General features: G+C 34.0%; 5 protein-coding genes across 8 annotated transcripts; 2 read left to right on the plus strand and 3 right to left on the minus strand.

Moving 5' to 3' along the window:
* The first annotated feature begins 341 nt into the window (after positions 1-341).
* On the plus strand, positions 342-2,588 carry LOC115719499 (G-type lectin S-receptor-like serine/threonine-protein kinase LECRK3). Its single transcript, XM_030648574.2, has 2 exons — positions 342-1,107; positions 1,749-2,588. Exons 1-2 carry the CDS (start codon positions 528-530, stop codon positions 2,393-2,395), a joined length of 1,227 nt encoding a protein of 408 aa, XP_030504434.2. The 5' UTR covers positions 342-527; the 3' UTR covers positions 2,396-2,588.
* Positions 2,589-4,977: 2,389 nt separating this feature from the next.
* LOC115719492 (G-type lectin S-receptor-like serine/threonine-protein kinase RLK1) lies at positions 4,978-8,104 on the plus strand. Its single transcript, XM_030648566.2, has 2 exons — positions 4,978-5,791; positions 6,137-8,104. Exons 1-2 carry the CDS (start codon positions 5,098-5,100, stop codon positions 7,879-7,881), a joined length of 2,439 nt encoding a protein of 812 aa, XP_030504426.2. The 5' UTR covers positions 4,978-5,097; the 3' UTR covers positions 7,882-8,104.
* LOC115719498 (pentatricopeptide repeat-containing protein CRP1, chloroplastic) lies at positions 6,078-11,727 on the minus strand. Of its 4 annotated transcripts, XR_009685921.1 has the most exons (7): positions 10,304-11,727; positions 9,333-9,485; positions 9,141-9,212; positions 8,342-8,790; positions 8,197-8,227; positions 7,240-7,873; positions 6,078-7,123 (listed from the first exon to the last, which is right to left on the minus strand). XR_009685921.1 is itself a non-coding variant. In XM_061108922.1 (4 exons), the coding sequence occupies exons 1-4, from the start codon at positions 11,489-11,491 to the stop codon at positions 8,677-8,679; spliced, it is 1,527 nt and encodes a 508-aa protein (XP_060964905.1). In that variant the 5' UTR covers positions 11,492-11,727; the 3' UTR covers positions 6,078-8,676. The 4 variants fall into 4 exon arrangements, 1 of the variants encoding a protein (XP_060964905.1); XR_009685920.1 differs by having other exon boundaries at positions 6,078-7,873; XR_009685922.1 differs by lacking the exon at positions 8,197-8,227 and having other exon boundaries at positions 6,078-7,873.
* A 306-nt stretch (positions 11,728-12,033) lies between these two features.
* On the minus strand, positions 12,034-12,710 carry LOC115719501 (histone H3.2-like). Its single transcript, XM_030648576.2, has one exon. The coding sequence runs from the start codon at positions 12,630-12,632 to the stop codon at positions 12,222-12,224; it is 411 nt and encodes a 136-aa protein (XP_030504436.1). The 5' UTR covers positions 12,633-12,710; the 3' UTR covers positions 12,034-12,221.
* A 2,773-nt stretch (positions 12,711-15,483) lies between these two features.
* On the minus strand, positions 15,484-16,137 carry LOC133034601 (uncharacterized). The gene has a single exon (XM_061109715.1). The coding sequence runs from the start codon at positions 16,135-16,137 to the stop codon at positions 15,484-15,486; it is 654 nt and encodes a 217-aa protein (XP_060965698.1).
* Between the last annotated feature and the right edge of the window lie 2,515 nt (positions 16,138-18,652).

The raw sequence follows: 18,652 nt of genomic DNA on the forward strand, positions 1-18,652 counted from the left end.
CATTAATATGAATGAGGGTCGAGGGTAGACGAACCAAGCGTACGTTTCGAGTTCCTAAACGCTTAAGGTTTCAAAATTGTGAAAATGCGTAGCTATAAAGGATTGAATCTAAGAAAAAAAATGTTATCATTACACTAAATTACTAGAATAATTATTTTGATAATAACTAATAAATATATAAAGAACCCAAAATTTAATTTTATCTTAGGTCGCATATACTTTAGGATCGTGAATATGATATTAATTAGGCCTTCAAACAATCAATATTAATTGACTATTCAGATAACATAAAGTCAAATTTCATTGAACCCAAATCTTCCAAAGAAATTATATATATATATCATATCACCGTACATTTGTAATCGAAGTAACCAAGATCTCAGAAAATAATAAGGCCAAAAATAAGAAATGGCTCTGTTTTATGAGCTCTGTTTTCTTCTTATTCTTCTACCAAACACAGCCTTATCTCAAACAACTAACAACATAACAGTAGGCACAACACTCACAGCAACAGACAACTCATTAACATGGCTCTCACCCTCAACCGAATTTGCATTTGGTTTTCGAAAACTCGAAAACCAAAACAATCTCTTCTTACTCTCCATATGGTATGCAAACATACCAGACAAAACAATTGTACTACAACAACCAATACAGACTCCTCGGCTGCAGTGCCCAGGGGGTCTCAGGTCAGTCTAACAGCTGACCGGGGACTTGTATTGGTTGATCCTCAAGGAAAAGAGGTATGGAGTTCGAAGATAGTAAGCGGAGAAGCTTCTCACGCGGTTATGGGGGACGAAGGAAACTTTGTGATCTTTGAAGGGAGTAATGGGGATAAGAAGCTTTGGGAGAGCTTTGATCACCCGAGTGATACGCTTTTGCCCGGTCAGAGTTTGAACCGCGGAGAAGGGGTTTCGAGTCGTTGGAGGGAGAATGTGTTTTCGAAAGGGAGATTTGAGTTGAGGTTGCAACAAGATGGGAATTTGGTGTTGGTTTCTGTGAATTTGCCTACTGAGCATGCTAATGAGCCTTATTATGCTAGTGATACTTATGAAGGGAGTAATAACTCTTCCAATGCTGGAAATCGGTTAGTGTTCAATGAGACAGGTAATAATGTATTTATATATATTGTTTATTTTTCCTAATTTTAAGATAGAATACACACAATGTTACAAATATTATACATTTAAGCTATAAAATACAAATTATTTATACCAATTAAGCACACTAGTTGATCTATGACTGTAACCATCAAGAAAGGCGACAATAACTTGTATATGTATATATAAATATATGTACATTTGAACTTGAGACTTTTTTGTAAAAAAAGAATTCATAAAGATATGACTGGTGTTTAGCACTTTTCTCTGTCAAGTCTCATATAACTTAAGAAAATAGTTTTTAGAAAACATCACTAACTAATCACAAGGCGTTACTTATAAAAAGTGTTGCATACCACTAGTGTCCAATAAAAATAATCTTGTGAAAAGGGTAACTATTGTCTTACGAGTTGTTAGTTATTTTCTGTTGTTTATGTATTTGTGTTTAATAACAAAAAATCATTTTTTTACTTAAATGTTTGAACTCACATCTCTAAACATAAGATCTTAAATTTTTAGTGTGTTAGTTTTTTTGTTGTATAGTTATAAAATTGAGAGTTAAATTTTAACATGATCAAATGATAAAGCAAAAGTACTCAATGAAAATTACAAATACTAACATATTGTTTACACATGTTTCATGATCAGGCAATCTATATCTCTTGAGAGTAAATAATGAAAGATTAAGTCTAGCTAGTGAGAACATGGTCTCAGCAAAAGACAACTATATAAGAGCTACTCTTGATTTTGATGGTCTTTTCACTAAATATTATCATCCCAAGAGATCCAATGGGGATGGGAAATGGACTGTTCTTTGGTCCATACCCGAAAACATATGCCAACGCTCTCTTGTCTCTGCCGGTATTGGAGTTTGTGGATACAACAGCATTTGTACTCTCAATGAAGATTCAAGACCAACATGCCAATGCCCGAAAAAGTACTCTTTTATTGATCCCAACGACGAATATGGAAGCTGCAAACCCGATTTCATACAAGGTTGCGCTGAAGACGAGCTTACTCCCAACATAAAAGATCTCTATGATGTTGAGGAGTTGCACAATGCAGATTGGCCCTTATCGGATTATGTCATGCTGAAGCCTTTTAATGGAGAGGATTGCAAAGATTCTTGCTTGAAAGATTGTTTGTGTGCTGTTGCTATCTTTAGAGACGAAACATGTTGGAAGAAGAAGCTCCCTCTCTCGAATGGTAGGTTCGACGAGAATCTTAATTCGAGGGCGTTTATCAAAGTTCGTAAAGAAAATATCACCTTACCTAGGATTAATTCTGTTAGTTAATTGCTTGTCTAGGTGCTTGGTCATGTGACCGAGTTAGTTAGTGTTAGTTGCCTAAGGACGGTCAGCTTGACTGACCGTTTATTCTGTTATTCCAACAGAAGCACCAAGCCTATAAATAGGCATTGAACAACATTGTTAATCCCTTATTGTAACTACTACACTTTATTACAATAAAGAGACATTATTCATTCAATTTTGTCTATGAGTTTCTGAGCTTGAGTTATAGATTCCTCATCTAGATCACGAACAGACTTGCTATAAGAAGCCATAGTCGACCCCCACAGTTCCTACAATTAGGAGTGTTCATTGGATCACATCTAATGCTTTTAGGCCTATCCATATCCGACCAATTATATATTGGATGTTAGATTTTACCATCCGATCCGATCCAATTAATTTCAGTCATCCAATCGATCCAACGAATCGGTTTTATCCGTTGGATGTATTTCATATACATTTATTGGTTTAATTTAGGTTTATTCAATATTTTAAACTTAGTATTTTTTGGATCGAATTGGATCCATCCAATATTTTAGGTTCAGTATGTATTGGATTGGATTGGATCCATCCAATCCAAAAAAAAAAAAGAATAAAATTTTAATGTTAATTTTTATTTATACATATATATTTTACGTATAATCATATAAAATCTAATTACTCATCCAAACTAAATAAAAATACTAATTAGTTCGATTGGATGTTGGATGTATTGGATTTTTGGACACCCCATCCAACATCCGATCCGATCCAATTGGATATTCAAAAATAACATCCAATTCGATCCGATCACAATTGGATATCCAATGTTTGGCGGTCGGTTGTCACTGGATTGGATGATTTATGCACACCCCTCTGAATTCTCACGACCGACGTGACCACTGAATCTCCACAGAAACCCTAGCCTTGACTCCCACGAAAGATCTTAACACAAAAATCTTAACATTGGAACACACGCAACACACTTGAATCACACGAACACATTAGGAAAAACCTAACACCTGTCAATAGACAAGACTATTTATAGAGATTACTTAATCTAATTGTAATATGATTAGTGCTGAAAAAAAAAAAAGAATCCTAATACGATTAAAATTATTGTAACTTGAATTTAATCTACAAAGCTTGGATCTTTCCCACCAATTTTTTATAGGAATATTAGTTTTTTTTAGACAAAAGTATTTTGAGTAATTTTAGACTAATAAATGAGAAAATAGTGTCTAGTGTAGTGGTAAAAAGTTTTATCTTAAGTTAAGAGATCTAGAGATTAATTCTCAATTCCTATTATTCTATTTTTTAAAAAATATTTAATTTGTAGTTATAGAGGATTAAATCTTGGAATGAGTTTTAAAAAGTTTTACTACCACTAAATAAATTATTTATATAGGGATCTCAAAATTTAATTTTGTTTTAAGTTCTATTATCCTAAAATTTTAATTTAATTTTTAAAAAAAAAATATGTTAAAAAATTAAAATATTTATACAATAATCAAACACTACCGTCCAGTCCACAAAATGTATAGTGTAAGAATTCTGACTTTGATTAAATAAATAATTCAATTTGACTATTCTTTTTTTTTTTTAGAAAAACCACAACATATATATATATATATATAAACAAAAGGTTAGACCTCGCAGTAATTATAAAAGATATAGTCAGGGATGCAGCAGAGCGCTACCATATTTGAAAAATTTTGAATAAAAATTCACCTAACTACATTATGGAACGCAAAATTACAATATTTAAAAATAAATGAAAAATTACAGTTTAATAACCGATTAGAAAGTTGATTACAAACAAATATGTAACTGTCAATATTCCAAAAGAAATACTTTTTCCGCGAACATTGATAACTTTTTCCGAATCACCCAATCAGAACAAAAAGGTGTTTGTTTCCTATCATGACATGGCCTTCTTTTAACAAAAAGGTGTTTTAATCTGACTATTCAACTAAACAACGTTCTTGATTTGTAAGTGAACCTCATTACATGACTTGGCCTTCTTTTCATCACCCATTTTTTCTTATCATCTACAATATGAAAACACTCATTAATTTTATGAAAAGATAATTATTAAAAAATATTATTAGTGTCTAGTATTTTTTTTTAGTATCATACTGTTATTGATTGATGTAATTAGTATCGGTAAGAGCGGAACCAGAATTAAATGTTAGGGAAGCCAATAACGAACAATTGAAACAAAAATAAAACTTCATGTTTATAAATTTTGGTGACCCATATTTTTATTTCTAGATAGTATTGACTATATTTATGGGTGATCTATTATTCTTCCCCTAAATTTAATTCAAAACATATAAATGTTATAAATCAAAACATATATATATGAATCAATTAGTTGAAAATATGAGATATTTTTATTTATTATGTTAATATACATAAGACCACACTTATATGTATAGATATAATTTTATTATTATTATTTTAGGTTTAAGTATCGGTTTCATATAATTTAATATTGCTAACTAATTGTGTGGCGCTATAAAAAAAATGATCATTATTTTCAAATCAAAGTTAAGCCTCTGAAATTTGAATAATATCATGTGACTATTCCGATAACATAAGACAAATTTCGTTGATCCCAGAGTCTTTCCAAGATATTACTAAAGAAAAACTCTCATAATATTTATGGTATTCTTGTAATCCCAGTAACCAAAAAGTCTAAGAAAATATTTATTATAGCACACATGGCTCTGTTTTATGAGCTCTGTTTTCTTCTTTTTATTATTGTTTTTCTGCCAAACACAGCCTTATCTCAAATAACCAACAACATAACAGTTGGCACAACACTCACAGCAACAGACAACTCATCACCATGGCTCTCACCCTCAACCGAATTTGCTTTCGGTTTTCGAAAACTCGAAAACCAAAACAACCTCTTTTTACTCTCTATATGGTACGCAAACATACCAGACAAAACAGTTGTCTGGTATGCCACTACAATAAACTCTTCGGCTATAGTGCCGAGGGGGTCCCGAGTCAGCCTGACAGCTGATCGGGGACTTGTATTGGTTGATCCTCAAGGAAAAGAGATTTGGAGTTCGGAGATAGTAAGGGGAGACGCTTCTCACGCGATTATGGAGGATAAAGGAAACTTTGTGATCTTTGGGTCTAATAAGATTTGGGAGAGCTTTGATCATCCGAGTGATACGCTTTTGCCCGGTCAAAGTTTGAACCGCGGAGAAGGGGTTTCGAGTCGTTGGAGGGAGAATGTGTTTTCGAAAGGGAGATTTGAGATGAGGTTGCAGCAAGATGGGAATTTGGTGTTGTATTCTGTGAATTTGCCTACTGACAATGCTAATAATCCTTATTATGCTAGTGATACTGATGATACGAGTAATTCTACCACTGCTGGAACTAGATTGGTGTTCAATGAGACAGGTAATAATGTGTGCTTATTTAACGAAAATTGTTGTTTTAACGGTTTTTTTCATTTAATATTTAAATTAATAATTAGGTAATATTGTAATGTAACTCTAATACAACTATACCTCCATTAAGTGAGGAGGAAATAACTTGTATATGTATATATACATATAGATACATATACATATGTTTGACCTTTTCTAGGTTTGAACCCAAGATCCCTGTTGTAAAGCAAGGGACTCTATTGGCCAATTCAGTGGAGTTACTATATTGTGTTAGGAGTTGTTAGTGATTTTTATCATAGTTATTAAATTATACATATATGAAATCTAACATTGTTTATACATGTATCATGATCAGGCAATCTATATGTTTTGAGAGCAAATAATGAAAGATTAAGTCTAGCTAGTGAGAACATGGTCTCAGCAAGGGACAACTATATAAGAGCTACTCTTGACTTTGATGGTCTTTTCACACAATATTATCATCCCAAGACATCCAATGGTGATGGGAAATGGATTGTTCTTCGGTCCATACCCGAAAACATATGCTACAACCCTGTTGTCCCCGGTGTCGGTGTTTGTGGATACAATAGTATTTGTACTCTCAATGAAGATTCAAGACCAACATGTCAATGCCCAAGAAAGTACTCTTTTATTGATCCCAATGACGAATATGGAAGCTGCAAACCCGATTTCATACAAGGCTGCGCTGAAGACGAGCTTACTCCCGACATAGAAGATCTCTATGATGTTGAGGAGCTGCGCAATGTAGATTGGCCCTTATCAGATTATGTTGCACTGAAGCCTTTTAATGGGGATGATTGTAGAGATTCTTGCTTGAAAGATTGTTTGTGTGCTGTTGCTATCTCTAGAGACGGATCATGTTGGAAGAAGAAGCTCCCTCTCTCGAATGGCAAGGTCGACCAGAGTCTTAACTCGAGGGTGTTTATCAAAGTTCGTAAAGACAATATCAGTATCACTGTACCTAGGATTCCTTATGTAAAACAAGAGAAGAGGAAAAACCAAGACTCGTCGATCAGAGTTGGTGCAGCTCTTTTGGGTACTTCGGCTTTCGTTAATATTTTGTTGACAGCCACAATTTGTGCAGGAGTCTTCTTCATACGCAAAAAGAAGAGTCTTAGAAGTAAAAAGATTTCATCCCCGAAAAACATACCTGACTTTAATTTGCGTAGCTTTGCTTATCAAGAGCTCGAGGAAGCCACAAAAGTGTTTAGCGAAGAGTTGGGAAGAGGAGCTTTCGGAACTGTTTATAAAGGGATGTTGGATATGGATTCAAGTGTCATTGTAATAGCAGTGAAGAAGCTAAATTTTGTGGTACCTGAAACTGAGAAAGAGTTTAAGAATGAAGTAAATGCAATAGCTCAAACACATCACAAGAATCTTGTTCGGTTACTTGGCTACTGCAACGATGGACAGAATCGTTTGCTGGTGTATGAGTACCTGCAAAATGGGACATTGGCAAAATTTGCGTTCGGAAACTTAAAACCGAATTGGAAGCAAAGAGCTGGAATCGCTTTAGACATAGCAAAAGGACTGTTGTATTTACACGAGGAGTGCAATACTCAGATCATCCATTGCGATATAAAGCCTCAGAACATACTTCTGGATGAGTACAACAATGCCAAGATATCAGATTTCGGTTTGGCTAAACTTTTGATGATGAATCAAAGCCAAACAAATACAGCCATTAGAGGAACAAAAGGGTATGTTGCACCTGAATGGTTTAGGAATATGTCTATTACTTCGAAAGTCGATGTGTATAGCTTTGGAGTTGTACTACTTGAGATTGTTTGCTGTAGAAAAAATTGTGATATGGAGATTGGTGAGGAAAAGAAAGAGATCTTGACAGATTGGGCTTATGATTGCTTCACAGAAGGGTCATTAGATATGCTTGTTGATTATGAAGTTGATGCTTTAAATGATAGGAAGAAGTTGGAGAGTTATGTGAAGGTGTCAATGTGGTGTATTCAAGAGAATCCAAGTGTTAGACCTAACATGAGGAAGGTTGTTCAAATGCTTGAAGGAGTTGTTGAAGTAGACTATCCACCTTGTCCATTGCCTTATTCCATGACCACTGCATAAATAAACAAGCTCTTTTTCAGTCTTTGAACAATTAAATATGTCCTATTTTTCTTTTAATGTTGAATGTAATATACAATTAAATATAAAATATTCTAACATTTCATTTCATTTCATTCATGTTAGTTAGTCCTTTCATCTGTAGAAAAATACATGTAGCATTAGTGACAATCCAGTAGTATGTATTTGTAAGAGTATAAATAATGTTCCATTACTTAAATCATAACTAATTTTGTGCATTTTCAATGGATTTAATTCAGACTCAAATGATGATGATGAAGATTGGAAGAAAGAACTAGCATAGTGTCACGAGCTCACCTTTCAGACAGCAAAATTCGCCGTGTAAAACCTGGCCCGTGAAAGAAAGCATGAAAATCGTAACAGATGCTACAATGGCATAAAGAAAAAAAAAACAGAGAATATCCACTAGAAAGGACAGAATCTCCAACAATTATATACTTACATGGTCCATTGGATGTTTGTCCATGGAGATCTTAATCTTCAACCCCTTGTTAAAAATGCAAATAGAGGAGATAAGAATGTACATAGATGAGTGTCATTATAATACGCTAAGAACGAAGAATTCAAGTTCAAGTCGTTAATGTTTCACTTCCTCGTTGATTAACCGATGAATTGGCTTGGCTTGCTCGTTATTCCAAGAACATCACAATACTCATCCCGACACAAAATTTACTCCACCGATGGCCATTTCAGAACCTCAAATGAATCAATATACTGAGACCTTCTATATTGATCATGGTGTTGAAAGAAATTTCTCTAGAACTGTCTGTGTCTAAGTTAGACATGTATTTGGCTATGCTCAAGAACATTCATAGCAACTTTTAACATCTGTCTAGCCTTCCTATCAGGAGTACATCCAGCAGACTCCATTTCCATGAATATCTCTGGTACCTGCCAAACCAAATCAATATATGAATTAATGGTTTTCATGAAAAATCATAATAAAATAAAGGTAAATAACATTTTGGACCATGTTTTTGCAAAAGTTACAAATTTAACCATCTGTTTTGTTAAATGACAATTTGGATCCTGTGTTTTTCAAAATAGTACAAAATAAACCCTTAACTCAATTGACGAAAATTAAGTTCAGGATCTATTTTGTACTATTTTGAAAAGCACAGGGACTGAATTGTTATTTAGCAAAATAAAGGATCCAATCAATAACTTTTGTAAAACACGGGGTCCAAAATTGTATTTACCGATAAAAAAGAAAGTAAAGCTACCGAGGCACGTGGAAGTACCTTATCGTACTTCTTTGCCCGACTAAAAGCTTTCATGAGTGTAGTATAAGTAACAACATCCGGGCTCAAACCCTTCACAAAACAGAAAATGTATCTTGGTTGGTTAGTATCTGATAAAAAAATGCATAGGAAAACGCTTTACAAATCTGTCATGCCTGATTATGAATTTGATTTAAGAAAATTGAGACTTACACTTTCTTTTATATGTTGATATATTGATAGAGCCTCCAAATGTTTGCCAGCAATCCCAAATGCATTGATCAACACGTTTAGCATTACAACATTAGGTTCAATGCCCTCTGCTTCCATGAGCTGAAGCACCTTAAGTGTCTGATCATATAATCCCTGCAAATATTGTGTGCCATGATTAGATATTTAGTTATTAATAATGAGAAATGGGTGGGATTTTCAAGACCAAAATCCATTTTTTTTCACTATCAACAACAATCCTTTATGGAATTGAAACAAGATTGTAAGTCATTCATACCCTAAAAACATTTATGGAAAGAACCGAAAAAAAAAAATAAATAAATAGGATTTTTGCCCCCTAAACAATAACCTTTACAGAATTTTGCCCCATGAACTTTTCCCTATTGCCAAAATTCTTCCCGAACAAGTTACATTCTACTCGGTTTTTAAAACAATTTTCTTATGGGAGGAATTATGAATATAATTGCATTCCAAGGGTCTATTCAATAAGTTTAAACTACCTGAAATCCAATTTATTGACATTAAACACACAAATTGTAGCTCCAAAAATCCACATACATATTCTCATAATTCATCATTAGACTGCTATTTATGCATTTATTTTTTGTCTAGACTTTTCTCTGTGCTAGATTATCAAATTGTTTAAAGAATTGAACAGAATGCAACTACGAGAGGATATTTGTAACAATTTTTATTGTTCAGGGAGAATTTTCGCAGCTGAGAAAAATTTAAGGAATAAAACTCTACAATGGTCATACTTTGGTTCATCAAAATTGACAAGCATCTTTAGCCATAATAAGCATACTTTAAACTCAGGAGTTTTAACACCCTAGCTCCCCAACAGACATAGATACATATGTTAGCACAAAATGCCAAAATATTACACAAAAGTAAATGTTAAGCTTTCAAACGATTTGATAATCCATGATGAGTGTTAATTGAAAGGAGCAAACCTGCTGAGCATAGGCATTGGCCAACACACAAAATATGTTGGGGGAAGGCGGAAGACCTTCTGACTTAAGAGCCGAAATACACTCTTCAGCGTTCTGAAATTTCCCGTATTGCCCATAAATATCAACCAAAACAGCATAGATCACCCCACTTTTCTTATACCCTCTAAAATTCATAGCCTCAAACATCTTTCTCATTACATCCCATTTCCCTTGCTCTCCTAAATAGCTAATAATCGAAACAAAAATCTTCGGATCGGGATACAATCCTTGTTCCTGCATCTCATTGAAAAGCTTAAGCACCATACCAATATCTCCAGCCTTACAATGCCACATTATTAGAGAATTCCATGTTGTTATACTAGGCTTCACATTTTCCTCTTTCATCTTCTCAAACACTTGCATAGCTTCACCTAATTCGCCATATTTACCGAATGTATCGATCATACTATTGTAAATTTGTCTGTCTAATGACATTCCCATATCCTTAATCTCTTCAACTATATCCATAGCTTTCTTCCACATCCCATTGTCCCTATACAAACCAATAACCTTCCCATACAGAAAAGAGCTTAGCCTAAGCCCTTTTAGCTTCATCTCATTGATTACAGACCAAGTATCATCCAACCTACCAGCTTTGACATAGTAATCCAATAAAATCTCATAAGTATCTCTACTCTTCTGAATACCCTTTTCCTCCATTACTCTCAAAACTCTAACTGCAGTCCCTAAGAGACCTTTCTTCAAAAACCCTCTAAGCAAAACATTGTAAAGCTTTACTTTTGGCTCAAAACCAACAAAACTCATTTCTTGAAACAAACAATCAGCTTCTAATGTCCTACCAACACTACCAAGAGCTTCAATCAAATAAGCATAAGATATGAAACTAGGATGAAACCCCATGGCATCCAACTGAGACAAAAGAGTCATAGCCCTATCTACATTCCCTTCTTTACAATATTCACGAATCAAATGGTTGTAAGACTCACCTGAAAGTTCTTCTCCGGTTCTAAGACGATCTGGGCACTCAAGAATTGAGCTTTCAGTATTGAATTTCACTTCAAGACCGAGTCTTTTCACACCTTTGCTCTGCTTTGAGTGGCTCAGAGAACTAGACACGAGGCTACTTCTTCTGGGGATGGAAAATGGTAAGTATGAGTTGATGGGACACAGAATAGAGCTCAGTTCCATGTCTTTATTCTCGTAGATGATTCAACTCTTCACTTGGGTGCATCTTTAGCATAAAACCCATTACTCTGAATCATTCATAGGATTCAGAAAAAGAAAAATTAAAGCTAATAATGGAGAAGCTATCATTTCTAAAGGGGAAAAAGTCAATACCCAGATGAAGATACTTTGAGAATCAGAGAAAAGAGTATTATGATAACACCAAGGATAAGAACAAGATTACAACCTTGAAAACGACAACAAATGATGACACCAACGTTTCTTATTTATGTATCTCAAAAACGACAGAAAATGTATCAAACGACATCAATATTATTGCTTGCTCTTCCAACTTTTCGTTTTAATAAAATTGAAAGCATTTTCTTTCCTGGAAATTTGAAACACAATCAAAGAAGAAAACAAATATTTTTATAATAAATAATACATTTCAAAATCTACACAGGATCATTATAGATTAGACTTTGTTTTGTTATAATATAAATGGAATAATTTGAAATATATATTATATATATAAAGAAAGATACATTCGAGCATATAACACAAGATTAATCCAACTACTAATATTTCATTAATTAGATAAAATAGTAATAAGAACATAAACACTTAGCTAACCTAATTAGCCATTGGATTCTACCACACCATTTTACAGAAACCCAATGTTAAGAAAAAGCCATTACAAAAGAGGAAATTATGATGAAATTACTTAACAGAAATCATCATCAGCTGCAAATCCCTAAGCTCTCTCGCCTCTAATCCTACGAGCCAACTGAATATCCTTAGGCATGATCGTAACTCTCTTAGCATGGATCGCACAGAGGTTAGTGTCTTCAAAAACACCGACCAAGTAAGCCTCAGCAGCTTCTTGAAGAGCAGACACAGCGCTGGATTGGAATCGAAGATCGGTCTTGAAATCCTGAGCGATTTCCCTAACCAATCTCTGGAACGGAAGCTTACGGATCAAAAGCTCGGTACTCTTCTGGTACTTCCTGATCTCTCTCAAGGCAACGGTTCCCGGCCTGAATCTGTGTGGCTTCTTCACTCCTCCGGTGGCTGGAGCAGACTTCCTTGCCGCCTTGGTCGCCAGTTGCTTCCTTGGAGCCTTTCCTCCGGTGGATTTTCTTGCTGTCTGCTTGGTACGAGCCATTGAGAGAATGAAGTTTGATTAAGAAAGAGAAAAAAGTTGTTTGTTTCTCGGGAAAATGGTGTGGTGGAATGTATTGGATTTGAGTTTGTATTTATAGTAAGGATCAAGTGTTGAGATTTGTTGTGTGTGTTCTGAGGAGAAATTTCGATCGTTGATTTATTCTAAATGGACGGTGTGGATTTAATTTAGTGTCTTCGTGCGGATCTTCAAACTAAAGTTTTGGCGGGTCTTCAAATTTTTTTGTTTAGTGGCGCGAAAATTTGTAATTTCTGATAATTCTAGTAAAAGGAGGGAACCATTTGTAATTTCTGATTTTATTTAAGGGATTATTATTATTTAAGTAAATATATTGGGGTTATTTATCTTTCTCTTCTTCATTTTTTATTTTATATTACTATGTTTACAAATAAGATGAGCAAATTATATTTTAATTTGACTATTTGTATAAATATGTGTATATCATTAAGATTAAAAATAACATGTATAATTAGCAAAAATAAATTAAAGAACAGTTCACATAAAAGAGAAGATTTCAAATAACAAGTAAAAGCATGTTATACAAAATGACATATGTGTTTTAATTATTCAACTCAAATTTTAATTGTATTCTTTTTCTTAAATAATAAAAATTATATATATACAACGTTTGGTTGTATATATAAATTGAGAGTGTGTTTCTTAGAGAAAAACAAATAATTCTACAAATAATCTTTTTTGTTTTGGATGATCATAGTTAATGATATAATGAATATAAGCATATATCATACACACTTTTTTTTTTTTTTTTGGGTAAATATTATTTTGGACCCTCTATTTTACAAAAGTTACCAATTAGACCCTGTGTTTTGTTAAATGATAAAATAGACCATGTATTTTTTAAAATAGTACAAATAGGACCCTGAATTTATTTTTTATCAAAATAAAATTTAATTATAATTCGATCTAAAAGTGCTATGACAAAACTGTTTACATTTTTTGTATCTGTTTGTATTAAGCATTGTCTTCAAGTTGGTTGTATTAAAAGAAAAAAGTTGTCAAAAATTAAGCTCAGAGTCCTATTTTGACTATTTTAGAAAATACAGGGTCCATTTTGACATTTAACAAAACACAGGGTCCAATCTATAACTTTTGCAAAACACAGGGTCCAAAATGATATTTACCCTTTTTTATAAGGATTATTTCATAAATACACAAAAAATGTATATATTTATAAATTTACTGTTTTTTTAAAGAATTTTAAGTTTATATCTAAACTTATAATTTAATTTATATCCATTTTAATTTTATATTAGTATTATTTATAAAATATTATGTTTGATATTGACTTCTATTAATAGATTGTGTAAAATTATAATATATTTCCAATAAACTCGACCCAATACCGACTACAGGTCAGGTCCGGGTCCCAGGTCTAGGTGCGAGTCTAGGACCTAGTTCAAGTCCCAAGTCTCGAGTCTAAGTCTCGATCCTGGGTCTTGGGTCTAAATCGCAGGTCCCAAGTCTGGGTCTTGGGTCTTGGGTCCAGATCACAGGTCTTGGGTCTGGGTCCAAGGTCCCAAGTTTGGGTTCCGACTCTCGGGTCTGGGTTCGGGTCCAAGTTCGAGTATGAATTTTGGGCCCGGGTTTGGATCTCGGGACCTAGGTCCAAGTTAGGGTCCAAGTCTCGGATCTGGGTCAGGGTCTCGGGACCTAGGTTTGGGTCCAGATCCTAGGTCTTAGGTCCCGATCTAGGTTCGGGTTCGAGTCCTGGTGTGAGTCTAGGTTTGGGTCTCGGGTCTTAGGTCCCGGCGTGCATCTCGGGTCTTAGGTCTCGGTCTGGGTCCGGATCCTAAGTTTGGGTCTGGTCTTGAATTAAGTTTTTTTTAATATATTGAAACTAGATCGGATTAGATTAGATCCAAAAAAGATTAGGTGGGGGCGAAGCAAATTTGATCTGAGATCTAATAAGTATCTGAATATTTTGAATCAGAAATGACATGTCGAATCGGAGCTCCGATCTGATTTAATTAAATAGATCTTTTTAACATGCTTAAACTTTACCCCTGGCGACTTACACTTTTTAATGATCAAACAATTTTTAATATACGCGTTGAGTTACAAAACAATGGAGGTTGAAACTCCTTTAAAGCTCCTTTTATAAAATTGAGAAAAAATTTTATTCAATAATTGAATTTGCAAAGTATAGAATAAAGAAGATAATGAATGTTGAAACATAAATAGACAATAGTCATCTATAGTAAGATTTTAACCGAAAATATTTGGCCTAAAATCAATCCTAACTAACTTTAATTCAAGTTCGATACACATTTGAAAGATTGAATAGATTGTTCTCTCTAAGCTCCAAAGGGCATCAAAAACAATTACTAATAGTCTAGACAATGCGTGAGTTTGTTGATTAAAATCTCCTTTGTGAACATCTACCATCTTCTTAACTTGCACTTCTTTGCTTTCCAATAACATTTCGAATGAATTGACATTTTACGTTAATATGTTTTGATTTTTTATAAAATATGGTGTGGTGGAATGTATTGGATTTGAGTTTGTATTTATAGTAAGGATCGAGAGTGTTGAGATTTGTTGTGTGTGTTCTGAGGATGAATTTTGATCGTTGATTTATTCTAAATGGACGGTGTGGATTTAATTTAGTGTCTTCGTGCGGATCTTCAAACTAAAATTTTGGCGGGTCTTCAAATTTTTTTGTTTAGTGGCGCGAAAATTTGTAATTCCTGATAATTCTAGTAAAAGGAGGGAACCATTTGTAATTTCTGATTTTATTTAAGGGATTATTATTATTTAAGTAAATATATTAGGGTTATTTATCATCCTTTTTTGAATAAAAGTAGAAACTTTATTACTTCAAATCATCCAAAGCCAAAGAAGAAATTACAAAAGGTAAAGACAAACTATTAAAAATACGATCAGCCTTAACAAGAGAGGACCGCGCCAAACAATGTGCAACTCTATTAGCAGATCGCTTAACAAAACTCAAAGAGATATTACCAATCTCAGCACATAAAGCCTTACATTCTAAAATAATATGGCTATAAGGAGAGACCATACTTTTATTACTTTGAATATCAGAAATCACTCTTAAACAATCCGACTCCAAAATGACCCCCACCCAACCATTGGACTTTATCCAACTCAAGGCTTCCTTGAACCCGAGGGCCTCCACCCCATGTGGCTGCAACAAACCAGTTTTTAGTACAGACTTAGCTTGAAGAACCATCCCAGCCGCACATCTGGCCACCATACCCACCCCAAACCGACCTTCGGGAGCAAAAATTGCACCATCTACATTTACTTTGATGCAAGGAAAATTTGGAGGGCACCATTTCTCACGCACCACACTTGTATGCATGGGAAGGGTCTCTTTTTCGAACTGTTGTGCCTTGCACCAGTCCGAAAAATTCACATTAGCTACATGAATTACCTCTTCACTTGAAGGAGAAATAGAATTCCAAACAACCTCATTTCGCATCTTCCACACTGCCCAAAGAGTCATGGCCGCTTCAATACTCTCAACCTCACTCTATTTGGACAAACCCTCCTCAAACCAGCTCCTAAATATCATTGCATCAGGAGCTACAGTCGGTACATGAGACTGCCGCCAGCAGGAACGAGCAAAACTACATCGCACCAGTGTTAGGTTATTTTTAGTATTAATTTTAGATTAATTTTAGTATATTTTTAATTGAGTTTTAATCGTGTTTGGAGCATTTTTACGTTTGTTATCTTTTATTTTTGCAGATTTAAAATAGAAGAAGATTAGAAAAATATCAGAGAAAAAGATGGGAAAAAGATAAAAAATATCATGATATTTAAAATAGAAAAAGTTGTGCAAGCCGAAACTTCAAGCCTGAATTCGACGGTGTTATGATTAGATTTTGGAAAAAGTCAAAACATAAAAGTTCTAGATCTCTCTTTTATCTTTCCGTAACATCTTGAATCGTCTGATTCCCAGCAATATTGAGAGAGTTATGGCCAAAATACTATCAGTCAACGCAGCAGAAAAAAAATATCTCGTTTGAGGTTTCCCAAAAATTTAAATCCGAATGGGAATTTAAATATTGCGTTTCTTTCCATATTTTTAGGCCTTCAATGCCTATATAAAGGGAAGAATGGAGTTGATTTCATCAAGCAACTTCAGAGAGAAAAAAAGAGAGAATTCAGATACAGAGTGGAGAGGTCAACTGAAAAATTGGAGGCATACTTCTCAGGGTTTTCAGCATTCTTCTCTTCTTCTCTTCTCTATTTTCATCTCATTTCTTAAAGTTAATATGTGTAATTGTGCTTCAATGAACATGAGTAACTAAACACTTTATTAGGGTTAACCAGCACATGGAGAGCAGTTTTAGGGGAAGCAGAGCAAAAGGGACATAAAGTATCAACTTGAACATGTTTAGAAGACAAAAGAAACCTCGTCGGAAGATAATTCGCACTCACTCTCCAGAGAAAACTAAGCACCTTCGGAGGCACTTTGATATTCCACAATTTCTTCCACAAATCAGTAGGAACATTAAGGTTGATATGGCCATTATTCTCATGTTGAAGCCTATAGGCACTCTTGACCGAAAACAAGTCTTTGCCATCTTTTAGCCAATACCAATCGGCCTCCCTACCAGCTGCTGTAAGAGGAATACGCCAAACCAGCTCCTTGTCTCGATCATTTAACACATCCGAAATTACTTCATTATCCCATTCCAAATTAAAAAATTGGCATCAATGCATTCACCATTTTCCCTTGATTATTTGTATAAATATATATATATATATATGTATATCATTAAGATTAAAAATAACATGTATAATTAGCAAAAATAAATTAAAGAACAGTTCACATAAAAGAGTAGATTTCAAATAACAAGTAAAAGCATGTTATACAAAATGACATATGTGTTTTAATTATTCAACCCAAATTTTAATTGTGTTCTTTTTCTTAAATAATAAGAATTATATATACAAGTTCCAGGGGTCCCTTGATTTAGAACCGAGTGATAAACTTTGTTTATGCAGCAACGATCAACATGCTCTGGAAAAATAGAAACGGTTGTATCTTTTATTTAGTTTGTACTTCTTTTCTTAAGTTGAGCATGGAGATAGGAAGATTTCTCGTTATAGAATCTTGAGTTTGGCTTGTATTACCCCTAAAAAGCAAGATAATTACATTATAGAAGTTATAAGGGCCTGGTAGTATCAGTTGGGGCTGTTGCTGTGTTAGCAAGAGTTTGGCTCTTTGAGTCTTTGTGTGTAATCTGTTTGTAGTTGTTTTCAGTTTTGAATAAAGTTTATTTGTTCAAAAAAAAAAAAAAGAATTATATATACAAATAATTGATAGAATTTTAACTTTATATATTTGGTTGTATATATAAATTGAGAGTGTGTTTCTTACAGTAAAACAAAGAATTCTACAAATAATCTTTTTTGTTTGGGATGATCATAGTTAATTATTGATATAATGAATATAAAGATATATCATATACATATTTTTTATACGGATTATTTTATAAATACACAAAAATAAAAATATATATATTTATGAATTTACTATTTTTTTAAGAATTTTAATTCTATATCTAAACTTATAATTTTATATCCATTTTAATTTTATATTAGTATTATTTAATAAAATATTATGTTTGATATTGACTTATATTAATAGATTGTATAAAGTTATGATATATTTTCAATAAACTCGACTCAATACCGACTACGGATAAGTCCGGGTCCCAGGTCTCAAGTTTAGGTCCCGGTCCCGGGTCTTGGGTCTAAATCGCAAGTCCTAAGTCTGGGTCCTGGGTCTTAGGTCCAGATCGCATGTCCCGAGTCTGGGTCCCAAGTCCCAAGTTTGGGTTTTGACTCTCAGGTTTGGGTTTGGTCTCGTATTTGGGTTCAGGTCTAGGTTCGAGTATGAGTTTTGGGCCTAGGTTTGGGTCCCGGGACCTAAGTCCAAGTCAGGGTTCAAATCTCAGATCTGGGTCGGGGTCTCAAGACCTATGTCTGGGTCCAGATCCCAAGTC

The sequence above is a fragment of the Cannabis sativa genome, chromosome 2, assembly GCF_029168945.1.
Source record: "Cannabis sativa cultivar Pink pepper isolate KNU-18-1 chromosome 2, ASM2916894v1, whole genome shotgun sequence".
NCBI classification, from domain to species: Eukaryota; Viridiplantae; Streptophyta; class Magnoliopsida; order Rosales; family Cannabaceae; genus Cannabis; species Cannabis sativa.

What these genes read in the sequence shown, in the direction of transcription:
- LOC115719499 (XM_030648574.2), top strand. Translation starts at nt 528, where the DNA reads ATGGCTCTCACCCTCAACCGAATTTGCATTTGGTTTTCGAAAACTCGA. An exon ending in GTTAGTGTTCAATGAGACAG is followed by an intron (nt 1,108 to 1,748) that starts GTAATAATGTAT and finishes TTTCATGATCAG; the next exon opens with GCAATCTATATCTCTTGAGA.
- LOC115719492 (XM_030648566.2), top strand. Translation starts at nt 5,098, where the DNA reads ATGGCTCTGTTTTATGAGCTCTGTTTTCTTCTTTTTATTATTGTTTTT. An exon ending in ATTGGTGTTCAATGAGACAG is followed by an intron (nt 5,792 to 6,136) that starts GTAATAATGTGT and finishes TATCATGATCAG; the next exon opens with GCAATCTATATGTTTTGAGA.
- LOC115719498 (XM_061108922.1), bottom strand. Translation starts at nt 11,491, where the DNA reads ATGGAACTGAGCTCTATTCTGTGTCCCATCAACTCATACTTACCATTT. An exon ending in CCAATGCCTATGCTCAGCAG is followed by an intron (nt 9,486 to 10,303) that starts GTTTGCTCCTTT and finishes CAATATTTGCAG; the next exon opens with GGATTATATGATCAGACACT. An exon ending in ATCAACATATAAAAGAAAGT is followed by an intron (nt 9,213 to 9,332) that starts GTAAGTCTCAAT and finishes TGTTTTGTGAAG; the next exon opens with GGTTTGAGCCCGGATGTTGT.
- LOC115719501 (XM_030648576.2), bottom strand. Translation starts at nt 12,632, where the DNA reads ATGGCTCGTACCAAGCAGACAGCAAGAAAATCCACCGGAGGAAAGGCT.
- LOC133034601 (XM_061109715.1), bottom strand. Translation starts at nt 16,137, where the DNA reads ATGACTCTTTGGGCAGTGTGGAAGATGCGAAATGAGGTTGTTTGGAAT.